Below are 20,124 nucleotides of genomic sequence, written 5' to 3' on the forward strand. Positions count from 1 at the left end.
TCTACCAGGATGTATTTCAGGCAAATATTTTAACTTCTATAGGGTGGCTCAAAAAAGTGTGAGTGAACCTGGATAATATTTTTTAAATTGAACACCCTGTATATTACTGCATTTTTGGCTTCCTTTCCGATCACTTTACATAACTCTAAAATAGGAATATATACATTTTGATAGTTTCAGAGATATTAAAAAATAAATTTGGTATTTACTTTAGATAGTCTGTACTTACTTTGCTATAAATATGAAAATCGTAAATTATACAGGATGTTCAAAATTCTACGCCAAACTTTCTAAAATATAAAATATTTTTTCTTCGTTTTTTTAAATGGAATACCCTGTATATTATTTTTTCAATAGACGGAGAATTAAAAAATGAACATTTTTGTAATTTACAGTATTTCAAAATTTTTAACGGTTTCGCAGATATTTGCTGTTTTATATTTCATATGGCATTTTCTGCAGTAAATTTTTATCAAAGCCACCCAATAATTTTTCTCTCGTATTTTACCATTGAAAGCGCCATATGAAATAATACTACGTATATCTGCAAAACCGTTAAAAATTTTGAAATCTCTAAATACAAAAAATGTTCATTTTTAAACTCTCCATCTAATAAAAAAATAATATATGGGGTGTTCCATTTAAAAAAATAAAGAAAAAATATTTTATATTTTAGAAAGTTTGGCGTAGAATATTGAACATCCTGTGTGATTTACGATTACCATATTTATAGGTAAAATAAGCACAGACCATCTAAAGTAATTACCTAATATCGTTTTGATTTCAGAACAGTTCTTGTATTTTTAATAATTTTTTTAAGAAGGGCTGAAAAATATATATTTTTGATTTATTTTTTAAAATCTCTGAAACTATCGAAATATATTTATTCATATCTTAGGGTTATGTAAAGTGATCTGAAAGGAAGTCAAAAATGCAATAATATACAGGGTGTTCCATTTAAAAAAAAATCATCCAGGTCCACTCACCTTTTATGAGCCACCCTATAGAAGTTAAAATATTTTCCTGAATTACATCCTGGTACATACTTCAGGTTTGCACTAAAACAAAATGTTCAAGTTTTTTATTCTAGGAGTTACAGATGCCCGACGCACTATTGCCGGACCCTGTACATGCAATAGGTAAATATACCTTTATAGCGTCTCAAAAGTGGCTCACCCCGATAACTTTTTTATTTTTTTGGATAAAAAAAAACGAGATTTGGTGTGTTAGTATATGACATAAATTAGAATTGATTGACGTATTCAATTGTTTTTGGCCACTTCCTATTTCACCAGAAATGACTACAGCTTTTGATTTTTAAATAGCACCCCCTGTATATTTTTAATTTATTCGATAGAAAATGACATTCTGAATAGGATGACATATAGTGTGTCAACTTTTGACATTTTCTCTTAACAAAAAACCGTATTTTAAATATAAATCTAGAGTGCCATGGATTTGCTAAAAACACTAATTTTTAATCAAGGAGCCTTAGATTTAATCGTCTAATAATTTTCGTGTCTTGTTCGGGCCCATTATAAAATGCCCAAATCGTATTTTTAATTATATCTCAATTTTTTCAAATAGAACAAGGGTAGCTCATTAGCATATTTGGAAAAAGCATTTTTTTACGAATAATTTGTTACCACACACTTGATATTTCGAGTCAAATTGTTACAAGCATGTTACAATTTCAAATAAACCAAAATGTAAAAATGTCAAAAGTTGACATATGATATGTCATTCTATTCAGAGTGTCATTTTCTATCAAATAAAAGTAAAAAAATACCTTGGGTGTTATTTAAAAATTAAAAGTTCCTGTCATTTCCGGTAAAACAGGAAGTGACGAAAAACAATTGAATGCGTCAATCAGTCCTAATTTATGTCATATACTAATATACCAAATTTTGTTTTTTTTTATCTGAAAAAGTAAAAAAGTTATAGGGGTGAGCCACTTTTGAGACACACCCGGTATATTAATGAGAGTAATTAGCTTTAATAAAATGATAATATGTGGTTTGTTTGCTTGTTGATATGCATTGTTTGAATAATCTGAAGGTTTTGATTTAGAAACACTTCCATAGATCCAGAGAAGTGTCTCAACTGTTCCTAATATCATTCTAGATGTTTGAGAGAATTTGTATATTTACAATTAGATTTTTTAGATACTTTATAATATCCGTATATCTGTGAAAATACAGTGTTAATACGAGTATATCCACACCTTCAGTAAAATGTTCAATTTATTTTTGCTTTCAATAAACAGATTAAATTTCTGCCTACATAAAACATATTTAATGATGGTTAGTAAATAATTATTTGATTTTATTTAATAAATCAGAGTTAATAAGTGCCGTTATTTTTTTTAAGTTGCATACAATGAGTATATACCGGGAGCATTTCAAAAGTGGCTTACCCCTATATTTTTTTTATTTTTCAGATAAAATACGAGATTTGATATGTTAGTGTATGACCTAAATTAGGATTGTTTGACGTATTTAATTGTTTTAGATCACTTCCTGCTTCACCGGAAATTACTACAACTTGTGATTTTTAAATGACACCCTCGGTATTTTTTTACTTTATTCGATAGAAAATGACACTCTAAATAGAATGACATATCATATGTCATTTCAACTTTTGACATTTTCGCCTATGGTTTATTTGAAATTATAACGTGCGGTTCATAACGACAATTTGACTCAAAATACCAAGTGTGTAGTACCAAATTATTCGTAAAAAAATGCTTTTTCCAAATATACTAATGAGCCACCCTCGTTCCATTTGAAAAAATTGACACATATGCAACAAACTGTTGTTGGGTCATAATTAAAAATACGACTTGGGTATCTTTTAACCGGCCAGGACAAGACACTAGAGACAAGACATAATCAAATCTATTTTTCCATGGCTCCTTGAGTAAAAATTAGTATTTTTAGCACAGCCATTGTACAGGGTGGGTCAAATTCGACGCTTTTAAATGGAAACACCCTTTTCTATAGGAAATAGACAAAAACTAATATCGGTGTCTGGAGCTCAATTTTTGTCAAAAACATGATGGCGAAAACCGCATATCGATATCTGTTACCGTTTCGGAGTTACAGGGTGTATTTCAAAAATATGCATTTTTAACAAATCGCTGTAACTTTTTTGCTATGGAAAATTTTGTATTTTTATGAGAACATTTCCAAAGCACCATTTTACGTAGAATTTAATGGTTTAAGTGTAATTTTTTTAAAATTAATAATTTAAGAATTATCAACAGAAAATTTGATTTCTTATACGAGACACCCTGTATATTTTTAATTTATTGAAAAGAATATAAAATTACCTTTCCAAAAATATACCACACTTGATATTTTGCTCGATTCCTCTTCGAGATATAGAGTATATAAAAATTCGCCCGCTTTAAATAAGTCGGCTTTGAACGGCACCGGCTGTAATGCAAAAAAATTCTAGCTGTGAGAATCAATTAAAACAAAAATAATATTTGCTATGACAGATGCAGAATTTTATAACAATTTAAAATATATTTAACAAACATCAACACATTTAAACTATATCTAATAACAATAAAAAAAAATATCAAACCAAGACATGAGATTTTGCTACAGGTGTTCGACATATCGACCGTCTTCTGTTATGGACAGACGGGGCCGTTATTGAACATTTGTCGCGGAATTCATTAACTCAGCGGGGGTGAAAGATATCCTCTCATAACTGCTAAGTATTTATAATTCTTGTCTAGATTATACGGAAGAATAAGGAACCTTTATTCTTCCGCAAATATATCCATAAGATTAGATCCATGGGCACTAAGTCAGGCGACCTCGACGGTCAACGGCTGGGATCTTCGTTAGCTATTCAATTATTCTTGAAATTGGCTGCAAAAATTTGCTGATAACTTCAGCGATCTGAGGCGATCCGTCGCGTCTTGCTGGAAAAATATGTTTTCGAGTTCCATTAATGGCATATCATCAATAAAGGGTCCAAAGCCTACTAGTTAAAAGTGGCGAACCTGTAAATATTCTGTATTTCGAAGGGGATTATAACAAAATATCAAGTGTGCTATATTTTTGGAAAGGTAATTTTAATTTTTTTTCAGTTAATTAAAAATATAGAGGGTGTCCCAAATAAAAAATCAATTTTTCTGTTGATAACTCTTAAATTATTAATTTTAAAAAAAATATACTTAAACCATTAAATTCTACGTAAAAAGGTGCTTTGGAAATGTTTTCATAGAAATACAAAATTTTCCATAGCAAAAAAGTTACGATTTGTTAAAAATGCACATTTTTGAAAAACACCCCGTAACTCCGAAACGGTAACAGATATTGATGTGCGGTTTTCACCATCATGTTTTTGATGAAAATTGAGCCCCAGACACCGATATTAGTTTTCGTCTATCTCCTATAGAAAAGGGTGTTTCCATTTAAAAGCGTCGAATTTGACCCACCCTTTACTCTAAATTTAAATTTAAAATACATTTTTTTAAGCGAGAATGTCAAAAAGTTGACATGTCATTCTATTCTGAGTGTCATTTTCAATCAAATAAAGTAAAAAAATACCGATGGTACCATTTAAAATGAAAAGTGGTAGTCACTTCCAGTGAAACAGGAAATGACCGAAAACAATTGAATACGCCAATCAATCCTAATTTATGTCATATACTTACATACCAAATCTAGTTTTTTTTTCTAAAAAGATAAAACAGTTATAGGGGTGAGGCACTTTTGAGACGCACACGGTATAAATAAATATAAAGTTGGCGAAATTCGGCATAAGCTGCTCTTCCATGCAACCAACAACTTAAGTTCAAAAATACTTGAAGTGCAGAGTGAATCAAACTTGGCGCAGTGAGCTAATACTAGGAAAAATAATTTAAAAATTAAAACAGCTTGGCGGTATTCAAAAAGGACTGATTAGAATATATTTGTTTAGTATAAGAGAAAACACTTTTTTTGTCGTAATTAAAATGAACATATTTTATATATTAAGTTTTTTATTATTTTAAATTGTAGATACATAGATCTACTTTAAATATAAAAAACCATTATAAATATTTTTCACCACAATTAGTTCATTTTAAGTTCAATTCACACGTTATAATAAAGAAATTCAGTCTCAAGGAAAATAAAATATGTATATTATCTCAAAAGTATTTTTCATAATTTTGCTTATAATGATACAGATTTATTATATCAAAAATATTTTTCACAATTTGGCTTATAACGATAGACACTTTTTAATCATTTAGATATGATAATTAATAATTTTGTATTATTTTTTTTTTCTTCAAAAATGTTGTATCAATGTATATCTACCATAATGTAAATTCATAATAACAGGTGCTTATCCCACGAAACGCGTATATGAGAATAAATTGGCTATATTTTATTTTGTAATATTTACATAACAACCATCATTGGGGTTTGATTGTAGTAGACTGATAAATATTGTAGAATGAAATGTCTTGTTGGACTGACATTCCCTCTAATTTTGAACGATAAGTTTAGAACTACAAAGTCGAAATGGATGCTTCATCATAAACGGCGTCAGAGATTTCTTAAAAATGAAAACCGCTGTCGTTTTATTTGTAAGATAATATAAAAATGTCTGTACCTCTGTGGCGGATTACAAAATCTACAAAATAAAATACTTATTTTTTGTAAACACTGCTGCTTTAATCCAACGAGAAGAATTAAGAACAAAACAATTCTTAACGTTTCGGGAAGTATATCTCTTCCCGTCGTCTGAAGCAAAAAACCGCAAAGAACAAAGAAACAACTCTTTAAAATATCTAAATGCAGTTATTCGAGATCAATTTAATTTTTTAAAACAGATACATCTATAAAACCGTTGACGTTCTGTTAAAATGTCATTATATGAAGTTAAACTTCAAAATTAACAATTACTACCTGTTAACAATAATTACTTAATATGGTAAAACCAAAAAGCCTCAAACTTTCTGTATGTCTCCTACACGATGTGGCAAATGTCTATGTGTCCAACATTGGAAGATATTTGCTACTATCGTGTGGGACCGGCTTTAACCAGATCCTTTAGCATTCAATCGACAAATACTGCATTTGTATTTTTTTTTCATTTTCCTGTACTAAAATAAGGCATCTGATTTGTTAAAATAAGGCGTCATCATCCTGCACTGCAGATCTTCAAAAAGAACAGAATAGAGAGAGAGAACATATAAACTTTAATAAAAGTCAAATATGATCTTATAATAATTTTATTAAATAACATAATATTTATATTTTAAAGCGTATCAACTTTAATATTCAGTCCTGCCAATTTATCATCTACCCAATTTCTAAAATACGCGACATTCGCATACACTCCGGGTATGTTTTCTTCTCCGCAGCCGATGCCCCAGGAGACGACACCTGTCTGGACATATCTTCCAGGAATTCTGGGATCCGGACACACCAAAGGACTACCTCCGTCACCCTAAAAAACAATATTACTCATAGCTCATAGTAAAATATTATTACTCACTTCTCAATGTAAGTGGGATTGTAAATTAATATGAAATAAGAAACAAAAACACTGTTTATTTAATCCAAAGTATAATCGATACCAAATAAACTTTTAGGTACGTCATCGAGAACCCGATTATAAAATTTATTGTCGCGAACCATGGGCATATTCAGCGCCTCTGGCGATTCAGGTGGTAGCTCTGCTGCAAAAATGTCAAGTTACCACATTTATTTATGTATTTCCTGACATATTGATTCCCTTTGGCAATTTAGCTTTGCATTACGAGTTTTTGGCTTAAGTGAATTGTGTTGTAATTCTTTAAGCTTCAATTTTTTTACTAGCAGACCTTACAATCGAAAATTGTTCTTTTTAGAACCGCTTCTAGTGTGAAGTGACCAAGATACCGAAGCAGCTTAACAGCCGTTGCAAAAAACCCATAGCCCTTTATGTCCCTTAATTTTGTAGATGTAAATAATAACTGTTAATATAAATATAATTAATTCGTTTTTGTTTTCAAAAATATTTTGATTAAAAGAAAACATGTAAAAGTCGGCAACGCTGTGCCGGCCAAGCTTAATCACGTGACTAAAAGATTATTTGGTCTGATTTATAGGTATATTTATTTAGATACAGTGTGCGTCAAATGGGATTCTCTTTTTAGGGTAAGTCCGGTACAGATGCCCCACCGGGTGAGATGACCACAGCGTGTAAATTTCTAATCATGTGACTTATCAGTTGTTTCCCGCTAGATAAGGCAGTAGTTTACCTGCTGCTATTATGGTCTGACATAATTTGAATGTCAATAAAAAAAATAGGCTAGTTTTTACAAAGAACTGTTTTTATATAAGTACATATTTTTTTACTGTCAGAGGTCGCGTGGGAATAACGTAATATTATGTAAGTTTTTGGTATTTCATGCCATTTTATATTAAAATACATGCTTCCTGAAGTATCATAACTTCAAAAAATTAATCATATGACGCTGCGTTTTAAAACCTTGCGGTGGGGCATCTCTCCCTTCGTATTGGGAGAGACGCCACATAGAAAGCTGGTAAAGATGCCCTACTAATTCATTTACTAAAAAGTAACTTTTTTTAATCATGCCTACTGAATATAAAATCAAATGTCCCGAAAGCGCTCAGTGGTTTGAAAAATCATTGGCTGCTGCTTTGCAAGCGATTAATACCGACCAAATGGGCATAAAAGCATAATGCATGCTTTTGGAATCCCTGCAAGGACTTTGAGACGTAGGGAAGCAAACAACAACACAGAAAAAGCAAGCATAGGGCCATTTTCAACTTTTGGATATTAGTTAAAAAAATAAAAAATAACCTTAGATATTTAACCAATATGTATATGTATTTTTTGCGGGGCATTTCTCCCATGTTGGAAGGCCATCTCTCCCGCAACGTAGGGAGAGATGGCCAATTTTCTATTTTTTATTGTTCTCTTACTATTATATATACTTACTTATTATATTACTATCTTAGTCCTATTATGAATTATTATTAAAGATAGTTTAGGATTGCATCATTAGTTTCATTTAAAATTAACTACCGATATGTATTATTAGCCCCAAAAGAAAAGTGGGGCATCTCTACCGGACTTACCCTAATTTACTTCAAAAAGTATCAAACGATTAAAAAAAAGGCGTCAGAGTTAGCTAAAAAGTGAACATCACTGTCATTTTATATGTAAAATTATATGAGGAAGGTCATCTATCGTAATTTCCAAACAACAAGCGCCATTTTTACAATAAAAATCAGTTCGGCAAGCTCAATACCAACAAACAATAATATTTTCATGTCACGTGACAACTGTCATGATGGAAAATTATGGAATTGTGCTCTAAGTGTAGTTTCCCACTTATTGCGAACTTCTTCCTTCTATAAAAAAGACTCGTGGGTATTGGGAAGGCTCAAACGAAACAATTATGTTTTGTGCGACGTTTCACGATTTTATTGTCGCTTCTTCAAGCACTGATACAATTATAATATAAAATAAATAAAGAAATAAATAAATGCCTTTATTGTCAAACAAAATGTACAATTTGTAGACAAAGGTAAAGTAAACAAACAAAAGAGAATACAAAACTTGAAAATGCGGTCAAATTGAGTCGCACAACACGTACCCCAGAATGAAAGGGCATATCTGAGGTGCGACTCAAAAAGTGCATAATAAACAGTTCTAGCCACTGACAAGTTAAACTAACTAGAAACAGATCTTAATGCAAAACAGGCAGAGCTCAATTTTTTCGGCAAAGCGTCGATATGCATGTCCCATTTCAGAGAATTTTCTACAACAAGCCCTAAGAATTTTACAGATTTTACGACGTCAGTGGTGGTATTGTTAAGTACAAAAGGCTGCAGCGAGTTTTTATACGACAAAGCTTTAGTTTTAGAAATGTTGAGACTCGGGAGGTTCGAATCGCACCAAGATTTAATGGTGACTAAGTCATTTGATATAATCCTATGAAGTGCCGTGAGATCCTTGTTGCTCCAAGTGAAGCTAGTGTCGTTCGCAAAAAGACATATTTTACCACTGATGTTTATGTTACCAATAACGTTAATAAAAAGAAGAAACAAAATAGGGCCTAGTACTGAGCCTTATGCTACTCCACATTCTATAGGCTTGCTAGAAGACAACGTGGTATCCACCCTCACAAGTTGACTTCTGTTGCTCAGATACGACTTAAACCATTCGAGAAATGTTCCCCTGAACCCATAGTGCTGCAGTTTATTTTTAATATATTCATTAACAAAAATAAACTTCGGAAAATTTTTGTACGATGTACACCGTCATCAAACTGACGTACTAGGCATTTGGAGTACTAAATATTTTAGTGCTTGCAGAAGAGGCAATAAGGTCGCGAAATGTTGCACATAATATTATTGTTTCCTTTGTGCCTCTCTCTTCCAATACACACGCCAATACCTCTTCCAATAAAGCTGAAATTGTTATAAAAAACAACCATAATACACCAAGACACTTTTTAAACACTTTATACCCATTTTTTAACCCTCATACTAGACTGTCTCTTATTCTAAAGTATTAAAATATGTTTTAGTGTATTTATTTTTATTATTTTTAACCGACAAGAAGTCCCCAATAAAAGAGAAACATCCAGCATGGTTTTATAATCAAATGTAGGTAAAGTCCTAAGATGAAAGATTCATATGACTGTGAGAGTTGTAGTGTATCATTTTAATTCACAGATAAATTGTATTTTCTGTCATTTTTTGAATCTCGTGTGTCGAAATCTTCCCTGAGTCGTTGGACACACTCTACTTCGTATAACGACAAAAAAAATATTATGGAAAATTACGTGAGAATTTCTTATTTGTCAAAGTTATTGACATAACCCTGTTTGTCATAAAAAAAAACTTTTTGATCGTTTGATTAAAAATTTCAAAAATAAAAAATTAAAAATAAAACATTAAAATACCTAAGATAAAAAAATCTTGAATGACATAACATAAATAAATAAATAAATAAATAAATAAATAAATGCCTTTATTGTCAAAAAATTTTTCAATTTGTGGTCAAAGGTAAACTAACAAACAAAGTAAAAAATAACAAGGTACACAAACAAACAAACAAAAGATAATAAAATTATTAATTAATTTTAAAATTAATTAATAATTAAACATAACATCAAAGTTATGTTTAATTCGTGATGCAATAATTACTCTTATGTAACGCGCGCGCGAATTCTAAAAGAATAAAAATGTTAATTTTCAAAATTCTGAACTTGGCGTTGAATAATGTATAATGTATAGTTCATTTTTCTATAGACCATTACCACAAGGTCGGTAGATGCTGAAAATTATAATTTTTAATTCGTTTTAGAATTTATTTCCAAAGAGTAAAAAAACGTGATCGAAAAAAGGCATCAAGTTATAAATCACGGTCGATGATATGTAAAATTACATAATGAATGTCATTGGTCGTTATTTTTAAGGTATCTTGCGTGGCCGCCGTTTATTTTTTTATCATACACAACGCTCATTTGCGACATATCTCAAAAAACTCACTTTTGGTAAACAGCGATTGTATGTTCTAATCATAGGTTCTAATGTTACAATAGTTGATATGAGCGAAAAAAAATGCAAGACCGCAAGAGACTTGCATGCTAGTCTTGATCTTGAATCAGTCATGCACTGGTCGGTCTTGATCTTGGTCTTGCTTTTTGTGCAAGACAAACACCAAGATTAGTCTCACTCATCACTATTTATTATCATAATAATCACATTATGTGATATTCGTTAATAGTCTTTTATAATAAATAAATGGCTACCTAGCAATTTTCTGTTTTTCATCTGATTTGTATAACTTGGGTACCTTCGTTTCGTATATTAAGGTTTGCTTATATTATTACTCTGAGATAATACATACCGTGCAAGTATCTTTGCCAGCTTCACCGCCAGCGCACACAAAACTTCTGTGTAAGTTGAACTCCGGTCCTAACCGCGTTTTCCTTAAAGCTTGTTGACAGGCAGTCCTCTCTACCATTGGCAGCTCAATTTTCTTTAATATAACTTGAAAGTTTCCTTCTTTTCCTGAAAAAAGACATGCATGTTATTCAAAAACCATGTTACACCATTCTTGCTGATTCTTATGTAAAATGACCTCCTGAATCTAAATATGTGCGCCGTTTTTCTCAATCACCCCCATGTTTATAGGGAAGACACCCCTACCTATTTTTACTGCTTTTCGATAGTTTATTGAGATGAAAAGGAACATTTTGATCTTTACATTGTTATTTCTGGGGTAATAGAGCAATTAAGTGTTCGGAAAACGAATGATGTTCGGAATGATGAACTTTTTTAGTAGAGCGGTACTAATTTTGCTTCGTAATACTAAATTTCCTCGTCTGAGGCTAAAATCAAGAAAGGAGTTCTTGTGGATCCCCAGATTAAACAGTTTCTGCAAAATTCGACGTTTATCGATCATCTGAATCAAAAATAAAGACCACCTTGGTTTGTATTTCAAAACATGTACAGGGTGGTCGAAATTGGTCTGTTTTTACAGAGAAAACCTATTTCCTAACTAGATAGAGCAAAACGGACATAGATTTCATGGGCTCGATTTCCAAGAAACGTTTAATGGCCTAAACCGCCTGTTCATATTTTCACTGCCAACCGAGATACGGAGTCTTTTTGAATTTTTTACCATCTGGAAAATTGCCCTTAACTTTTGTATTTCCCGGAATAATAAAATTCTGTAAAAACGTTCTTAAGGCACTTTTTTAAGGACAATCCAGTGGCGTCGTCAGTTTTTACTATACTTGCATTTTTAGTCAGAAATAATAAAAAATATAATTTTTAAATGGAAATCATAGTTGGCTATGAACTTAAAAAAATGCTGGCGTTTATCCCTTTCCAACGATATAAAGTCGTATGTATTTATTTCTAAAAATGAGAAATATTACGTTTTTTTATCTTTGTATCGAAGCGGGCCTTGATTTTGTGTTGACCTATAGTTGCCTAATTATTTTTTTATCACAATTTAATATTCTATATAATTATTTATCTGCATAATTAAAGACGTATTGTACTAATGTATTGTAAAGTGTACAAACAAACAAAAAAACTTTTAAAAATACTCTAATACTTTGTATGCCCCCCCCGGCTGCTACAGCTGTTTGTAGACGTCGCGTCGCGCCGGTTTATACTGTTAATGAGGCGGCAAATAAAATATGTTGTGTTTTCTCATTTTTCTTCAACGACCAAGTGAACATTCATAATTTTGGACATCTACTCAATGATTTTTGCATAACCTTCGACATTAAGAACCATCTTCAATCGTACACAACAATAAGCATCAAAGCCATCTCGTCATTGTGAAGAATAACATCAAAAGGTGGGTGGTAGAAGAAAACGGGAGCTATATTTAAATTCAGAACATCATTTTACACAAGAATCAGCAAAAAATATACCAGAGCTCGAGAAAAAAAAATTTTGCTGACCAGTGTTATCAGATAAAGATTCTTACCAAAAATATCTTTTCCCCAGCCACTAGCCAAGCAATTTCTGGATGAGGAAACCTCATTTTGTCTTGGCAAACATATTGTACCGATATGATCAGCCTGATCAAATGGACTAGACAATATAAGTAAAGCTACGTTGTTGGTCAAAACTTGGGGATTAAAATCGCTGTGAATAATGACTTGAGACACCGTTCGTTCTTGATAGGGTAGTCTTTCCTTTTCAGTTTGGGTATCCCATTCACCAGCTCGAACTTTGTATTCTGCAGTGTTGAGCCTATAAAACATATTGCAAGAAATATAAATTGATAATATTGGAAATGATATAATAAAAATATTAATTCAAAAATATTTTATAAATGTGATAATCAAAATATTTGGTTTGGTTTTGATTTGGTTTTGAGTTTAAATATACAGGGTGTCATTGAACTGGTGTAAAAAAAATCGGGGGGTAGTCCTATAAAAGCGGGTACTCCTAAAAATAGTAAAAAAAAGTTCCTATAAGGATAGGGAGGAAAATGCTTATTAAGGGAGTTCAAAAGTAACCATGTAGTTATTAAATAAATAATTGGAAAATCAAAATTTCATGATTTTTAAAACATCTTATTGCTTTAAAAACGAAATAAACCAATTACCAAAATTCCTTATTAAAATAATGCATTCCTTAATTCATTCATAGTAAATGTTTAAAGTGACCACCATTCATTTCAATGCAGACATCTGCTCTTCTTCTCCAAGATCTGCGTACCCTGTGGAATATCCTTGGCGTTTGTCCTAATTTGATTGGAATAGTCAATAATGCGTTGCCGTAGTTGCTCTTCAGTATTAATCGGCACTGAGTAAACCAAAGCGTTCAAAGTGGCCCCCGGGAGTAGAAATCTAGTGGATTATTTCGTTTTTTAAAGCAATAAGATATTTTAAAAATCATAAAATTTTGATTGTTCAATTAATTATTTGATAACTACTTGGTTACTTTTGAACCGCCATAACTTTCATAAGTTTATGTTGATACCAACCCATCAGAGCAAACTCTTTGCCTTCAATTTTCGCGAAAACCATCGCTCTAGGCGATGCGCAATAAGACTTTTTTGTAGGAAAAAGTATGTAGTTTTCAAAAAATGAACCCCCCACGTTGCAAAAAAAATAACCTCTAAGAAGTTATTCACGAAACAACCCCCTACCCCTGCAAAAACTACCCTTCCCGCTTTTCCAAATAATTTTTCAATATCACCATTTGATTTAGGGTCAAAATTTATGGCAAAGCATTTTTTTTCGAAATTTTATCTCGTTTTTTAAGCCTACAATTTCAAAACAACCGTTTTTTCAATTCACCCTTTCAGTGCCCCTAACTCCCTTAATATGCATTTTCCGCCCTATACTTATATGAACTTTTTTTACTATTTTTAGGAGTACTATCACCCCCTGATTTTTTTACACCATTTCAATGACACCCTGGATGTATTGATAATATACCATTAAAAAAAAGTTTTATTGTTCAAACCTGGTTTTTAGCAAAATTTGCGATATATTTATAAAACTTCAATACAATAATTTTATGCATACACACTTACTTAGCCACACAATGTGCACCTGTCAAGACAACATTAAGAGCAATGAGGGATCCACCACAAATGGCTAAAGTTTTGTCCACACTAGGGTTGTAGTTTGTTTTTAAAATAGCAACCATCCACGGAAATTCTCCATATTCAGCTTCGTTATCTCTAAAATAGATTATTTTATTTTCTCACATTTTTTTTATTATTAATTTCTCTCTCAAAAAAAAATACCAAAATGTTAATTCAGTCGTAAGAAATGTTACAGTTGAGGATTGGAACCTTTGGTGTTAAACAGCAAAATAAAACGCTAATTCACCACAATACACCAAAAACAATTTACTTTTATGCCGGACGCGCGTTTCGCTAACCATATTAGCATCATCAAAACTGAGTTTTAATCATCTGCTGATGATGCTAACATGGTTAGCGAAACGCACGTCGGGTGCAAGAGTAAAGTGTTTTAGATGTATTGTGGTTAATTAGTGTTTTATTTTCTCTTAAGAAATGTTTAGTAAAATGCAGTAAAATTAACCTCTAAAATAATACAGTGTGTGTCAGAAATCGATAATTAATTAACAGGTACTTTTAGTTGCTCGTCTTTTTCAACATAAACTTTTTATAGAGGGTATCATCCTTGTATCATGTAACAGAAGCTGAAAGGAACTTTCTTATTTTACATGTAACACCCTGTATTTTACTAAATTTTTTAATAATTTTAAAAAAAAGATTTTTCAGAAAATGCTAGACTCTAAGAGACTCTAATAAATTAAAGTTGTCTTACTGCTTACTGCAGTACAGTAGTTGTCAATATTACACTCGGTTGAATCTGGTTAACTGAATATCAGAAAAATGGCTCATTTAACAGAAATGACAAAAAGAACTATGCTACAGTTATGAAGATAACACGCGGACACAAATGAACGACCATGACGCCAGAGATTCCCATGAATGGCAAATCCGAAATCAAGAGATTGTTATTTTCAACCACCTAATCTACTACCAGGGCTACCTATATATATAAACACAAGATGAAAAAGATAAATATAGAAAAATAAATACAGAGATCAAACACAGTTGCACCATCGACAAGAACAACTACTATGAAAAAATATGCCAGGAAATAGAATCTCACGCTTTCACAAATCAACCAGGGGACCTATTTAAAAATATAAAGTACCTCACAAGAGAATTCAAGCCAAAAACATGGGCAATAGAAGACGATCGAGGACAACTTAAAACCGAAATTAACGAAATAGTGGAACGATGGTGAACATACTGCGGAACACTGTATAAAGAAAAAGATCCTCAGCCTAGTTGCTCTTTCCACAGTGATATAATTAATGAAGAACCAGAAATACTGAGATTGGAAATTGAAGCAGCAATAAAAAACCTAAAGCATCATAAAGCCCCGGGACCAGATCACATCACGGCCGAAATGCTCCAAGCGTCGGGAGATTTTGGTGTGGACATCTTGCACAAGTTATGTAATATGATATGGCATACTCACCAATGGCCATCAGATTGGACCGATTGTTCCATAATAACCATCCATAAAAAGAGATCTCGAGCCAAATGCGACAACTTTCGTACCATTGCGCTAATTTCACATGCCAGTAAGATTCTTCTTCATATCATTAACGAAAGGTTAAAACCGCATATTCAACCACAAATCCCTCCAGAGCAAGCAGGATTCACAAGAGGTCGAGGAACACGTGAATAAATTTTGAATGTCCGTCAGATTATCGAAAAGACCCGAGAATTTAACAATCCGCTCTATATTTCTTTCATAGACTATCGAAAAGCTTTTGACAAAGTCAAATGGTCAAAACTATGGATGGTTCTTAAAGAAATGGGCGTGCCTCTTCATTTGATTCCATTGATCCAGAATCTCTATGTAAATACCAAAAGTAGAATTACCATCAATGGCGTTACTTCGGAAGACTTCCAGCCTACCTGTGGTGTTAGGCAGGGGTGCATACTATCTCCTCAGTTATTCAATATATATACTGAATATATCATGAGAAGGGCATTGGAACATTGGCAAGGGGGGATAACAATTAATGGTCACAAAATTACCAACCTCAGATTTGCAGACGATACGGTCCTTCTAGCGAAAAACGAGGAAGAGTTACTGCAGCTTCTAAAATTGGTTGAAGACGAAAGCGAGAAACTTGGACTTGAAATTAATCCCTCTAAAACAAAAATTATGATTATCGACAGGCAAAACAACAACAAACCTGATGTAGTGAGCATTGGTCGTTTTGAGGTTGTAAGTCAATATATATATCTTGGGTCACTTATAAACAACACGGGATCGTTAGAAGGGGAAATAAGAAGAAGATGTGAAATGACAAGAGTGGAAGACCGAAAACGCTCAAAGATATGGCGAGACAAAAACATATCTAAACACTTAAAAAAAACGCTTGTTCACTGCCTAATATTTCCTATATTAATGTATGGCTCCGAGTCCTGGACGATGAGACAGTCAGAAATGAAAAAAATTGACGCAACTGAGATGTACTGTTGGCGACGAATGCTCAGAATTCCCTGGACTGCCCGGCGAACCAATGAATCCATAATCCAAGAATTGAACATCACAGAACGCCTCTCAACTTCTATACAGTCACGTATACTTAAATATTTCGGTCACGTTATGAGGAGGGATACTGACTGTATGGAAAAACTCATTATAAAGGGCAAGGTTCCGGGAAGAAGACCAAGAGACCGCTCGCCCTCCCGATGGATAGACCAGCTATCAAAAATCACCCACAAGCCACTGCACACGCTTGTACATGAAGCACAAGACAGGGAATTATGGAGACAAACCTCACACATCACCTGACCACTACATTCCTTTTGTAGGAATAAAGACAGAGAGAGAGAGAATCTACTACCAAAAAATACAGTATTATACAGGGTGTCCCAGAAATAATATAAGTACAAGTATTTTAATCGGTAGTATAGTTCGACACATATTCGATGTTGCCATTATATATTTATTTTAATTGTCAAAGTTAAATAACTCGGTTATTATCAATTTATTTTAAAAATGGTAAAGAGAAAATATGTTTCTTTTGCCCAGATATACCAACCCGTAAAATACTTGCACTTATTTCCGGGACACTAGTTGGATGATATGCTTTTGTTGTATTGTGTTATATGTGTTCTTTAAGTGATGTAATTGGACACTAAAAAGCGATTTTCGAAAATTCAACCTTTAAGGGGACGAAACTATCGAAACAAGGGGTGGAAGTTTGTAGATTTTTTTTAAATTTGTCGTAGGAGTATAAAATTTTGCGCAGAGATTCTTAAGTGACGGAAGTGGATACTTGATTTTTGGAAAATTATCCCATACGAGGGTAAAGTTAGGGACGATAGTCTGTACAAAAATTTGTTAAAATCGTTTCTAAAAGCATGACATTTTGCAGAGAGGTTTCTTGGCTGACATAATTGAGCACTGAGGAACGATTTCTGGAAATTCACACATAAATAAGGGGGTAAAACTGGTGGTGAAATTTTGTATATATTTTTTTAAAATGAATCCTAGGGGTATGATTTTTTGTATAGAGGTTTCTTAAGTGGCGAAAGTGATTTTTTGGAAACTCACCTCCTAAGAGGGTGAAATTAGGAGTGAAAGTTGTCTTAAAAATTTGTTAAAATAGGTTTTAGAAGTATGAAATTTTGCGTAGAAGTTCCTTAGGTTACGTAAAATGAAAAACGTGGGTACTAAGAATCTATTTCTCAAAATATGTCCCTTAAGCATGTGAAATTAGACACACAGCAGTTGACAAAATTGACAGCAGTACCAAAATCAGAAAAAAGTAATCATAGTAATCAAAGCAACGAATATTTGAAATGATTACTTAGTACTCGAGTAACGATTAGTAACGAGTAGTCAAAAGTAACGAAAATCAACATCACTACTATACTTACTTGTCTCCTGTAATCTTAAAATCGATCCCATTGTTGTTACGTATTCCACACTGTACCGAACTGGGTCTTGGCGTAACTGGAGTAGGTGGAGCGCTTGTTGTGGATGTAGTGGAAGCTGTTGAGGGATTCACAGGCGGAGGACTTGGAGAAACTGATGGTTCTCTTGTTCCAGGGTCTCTCGGAATTCCACAACAAACGTCCAAAGGGTGATCGCAAGAGTTTTGGCCAAATCTGAAAATTTTCAATAAGAACATTGTTAACATGAAATAAAATATGTTCTTGAAATAACATTGTTCTAAATGTTAATATTTTATTATATATTATAATTCAACTTGTAGGTATCTAGTAAAGTTTACCACTATAATAGTCGATATCTAGTATAAACCAATATCACCAGGACAAATCCTTAAATACTAGTAGGAGAAATTATGATAAATGAGCTCTTTCCACGAAACTTATCAAGAATTCATGCAGCATCTCCTTCAGACCGCTGATGAAAGGCCTTTATATGTATTTTTAATGTTAATTCAGCCTGGGTCAACTAAAGTGTTTGGATTTGTTGTGTGCCTGAATATAGTCTCCCACTTGAATTTCCTACTAGTACCGCTCCCTATTAATTATTTCAGCTTAAATTAAAAGACAGAGTTTTCTTCAATCATGACAACACAAAAACTAAACAACGGCTAAACTAAGCAGTATACCGAACAATTTATATCAAATACGTTTTAATTAAAATATACTGCGGCCTCCCCATAAGAGCAATGAGAGAATTTATGTCCCAGAATTGAAGGACAGAAGATCGAGTTTGACATAAGTCCATCCTTGTTCAGTAGATGGATGTAATGCACATGCGCCGAAATGCTACTTTTCTATTAGCCGAATGGTGTCGAGATGGGTTATCGATTTATTTTTGGACGCGTCGTCGGCCTGGATTTTGTTTTCAGTTTGGACTTGGGCAGTCGCCATTAGAATTTTCTCTAACTTTCTGTTTTCCACGTGTACTGTGTTTTCGTTTGTATTTTAATCTTTGTGCGTTTATTGACAATTTTGTGAATTAGTTTTAAAGACTTTTGCCGTAGTTTAATTAATAGAACAATGGGAATGGGCTACTGCTTCTTGTGTGGTAGAAGCCAACTAACCAAATTAATAATAGAAATTTTTCTCGATGTTCGTTTGTATCATGAAAGCAAATTCAGAAATGAAAGGGATGTTAATATAAGACAAAAATATACTAAACTAATTTTATTCAAAAATCAATAATTGTTAAATGCATTATATTTAGTCTTACTATTTTAAAATAAAAAAGACATTATAATGTAAAGACTAAAAATAGAGACTACATAAGGCTAATTATAATGCTTACACAGTTACACACAAACTGTCTTATTGTAAATTATTATTGTTTATTTTTCATAATATAAAAGAGTATTTACAATGCAACAATGTAAATAATTATATTTTTTGTATAAACTTAATATGTACATACTTTTAGTTATATTTGTTTAATAAAAAATATGTTAATAATAAAGAATTACTTTTGTTTCATTTTAAACCAGGACTGATGTTGATTATTGATCATAAATACATGGGCAGTAAAAGAAACAATAGACAGTAAAAAATGTACTGTTATACTTTGTTTTGCTGCAATTTTTAAGTCGAGTGAAATAGATATGCAATTTGTAATACTAAGTTCTTAAGACAGTTCCTTAATTGAGGTTTTACTAAATTATTTTTTGAATTTTAAAAAAAGTGAAATAGATATGCAATTTGTACTACGAAGTTTTTAAGACAATTTCTTAATAATTGTGGTTTTACTAAATTATTTTTTGAATTTAAAAAAAAAATATCGTACCTGTCACTTTTTTTCATTCGTTTTATTTAATAATAATTGTCTAACACAACAAAGTCTACTTAGAACGATATGATATAAATATAAATGAGTTCATTAAAAAATGGTCTGATTAAAATTAGTACCTAAATAAGCAAAAATTATCCCCTCATAAAACAAGAAATTAAGGAGTTCAGTAAAAGGATTGCAACTATATATTTTATTCAGTAAATTTTCATAATAGTAAGTATAAAAGCACAATCTCTAAAACGACAATATGAATAATGTATATTAAGATTTAACTCGAGTTTCAGTGAAAAAACTATATT

General features: G+C 32.2%; 1 protein-coding gene across 3 annotated transcripts in view; it reads right to left on the reverse strand.

The window, feature by feature from the left end:
* Positions 1–6,228: 6,228 nt before the first annotated feature.
* Positions 6,229–20,124, reverse strand: part of LOC115880042 (phenoloxidase-activating factor 2-like) — a 36,366-nt gene continuing 22,470 nt past the window's right edge. For all 3 annotated transcript variants that reach the window (XM_030897160.1, XM_030897159.1, XM_030897158.1), the window contains 5 exons: positions 17,968–18,198; positions 14,050–14,199; positions 12,487–12,755; positions 10,888–11,051; positions 6,229–6,462 (listed from right to left, as the gene is read on the reverse strand). In XM_030897160.1, the coding sequence (XP_030753020.1) occupies positions 6,271–6,462; positions 10,888–11,051; positions 12,487–12,755; positions 14,050–14,199; positions 17,968–18,198 (1,006 nt within the window). In that variant the 3' untranslated portion in view covers positions 6,229–6,270. The remainder of the gene's footprint in view (positions 6,463–10,887; positions 11,052–12,486; positions 12,756–14,049; positions 14,200–17,967; positions 18,199–20,124) is intronic.

The sequence above is a fragment of the Sitophilus oryzae genome, unplaced genomic scaffold, assembly GCF_002938485.1.
Source record: "Sitophilus oryzae breed Bouriz unplaced genomic scaffold, Soryzae_2.0 scaffold_1614_pilon_pilon, whole genome shotgun sequence".
NCBI lineage: Eukaryota > Metazoa > Arthropoda > Insecta > Coleoptera > Curculionidae > Sitophilus > Sitophilus oryzae.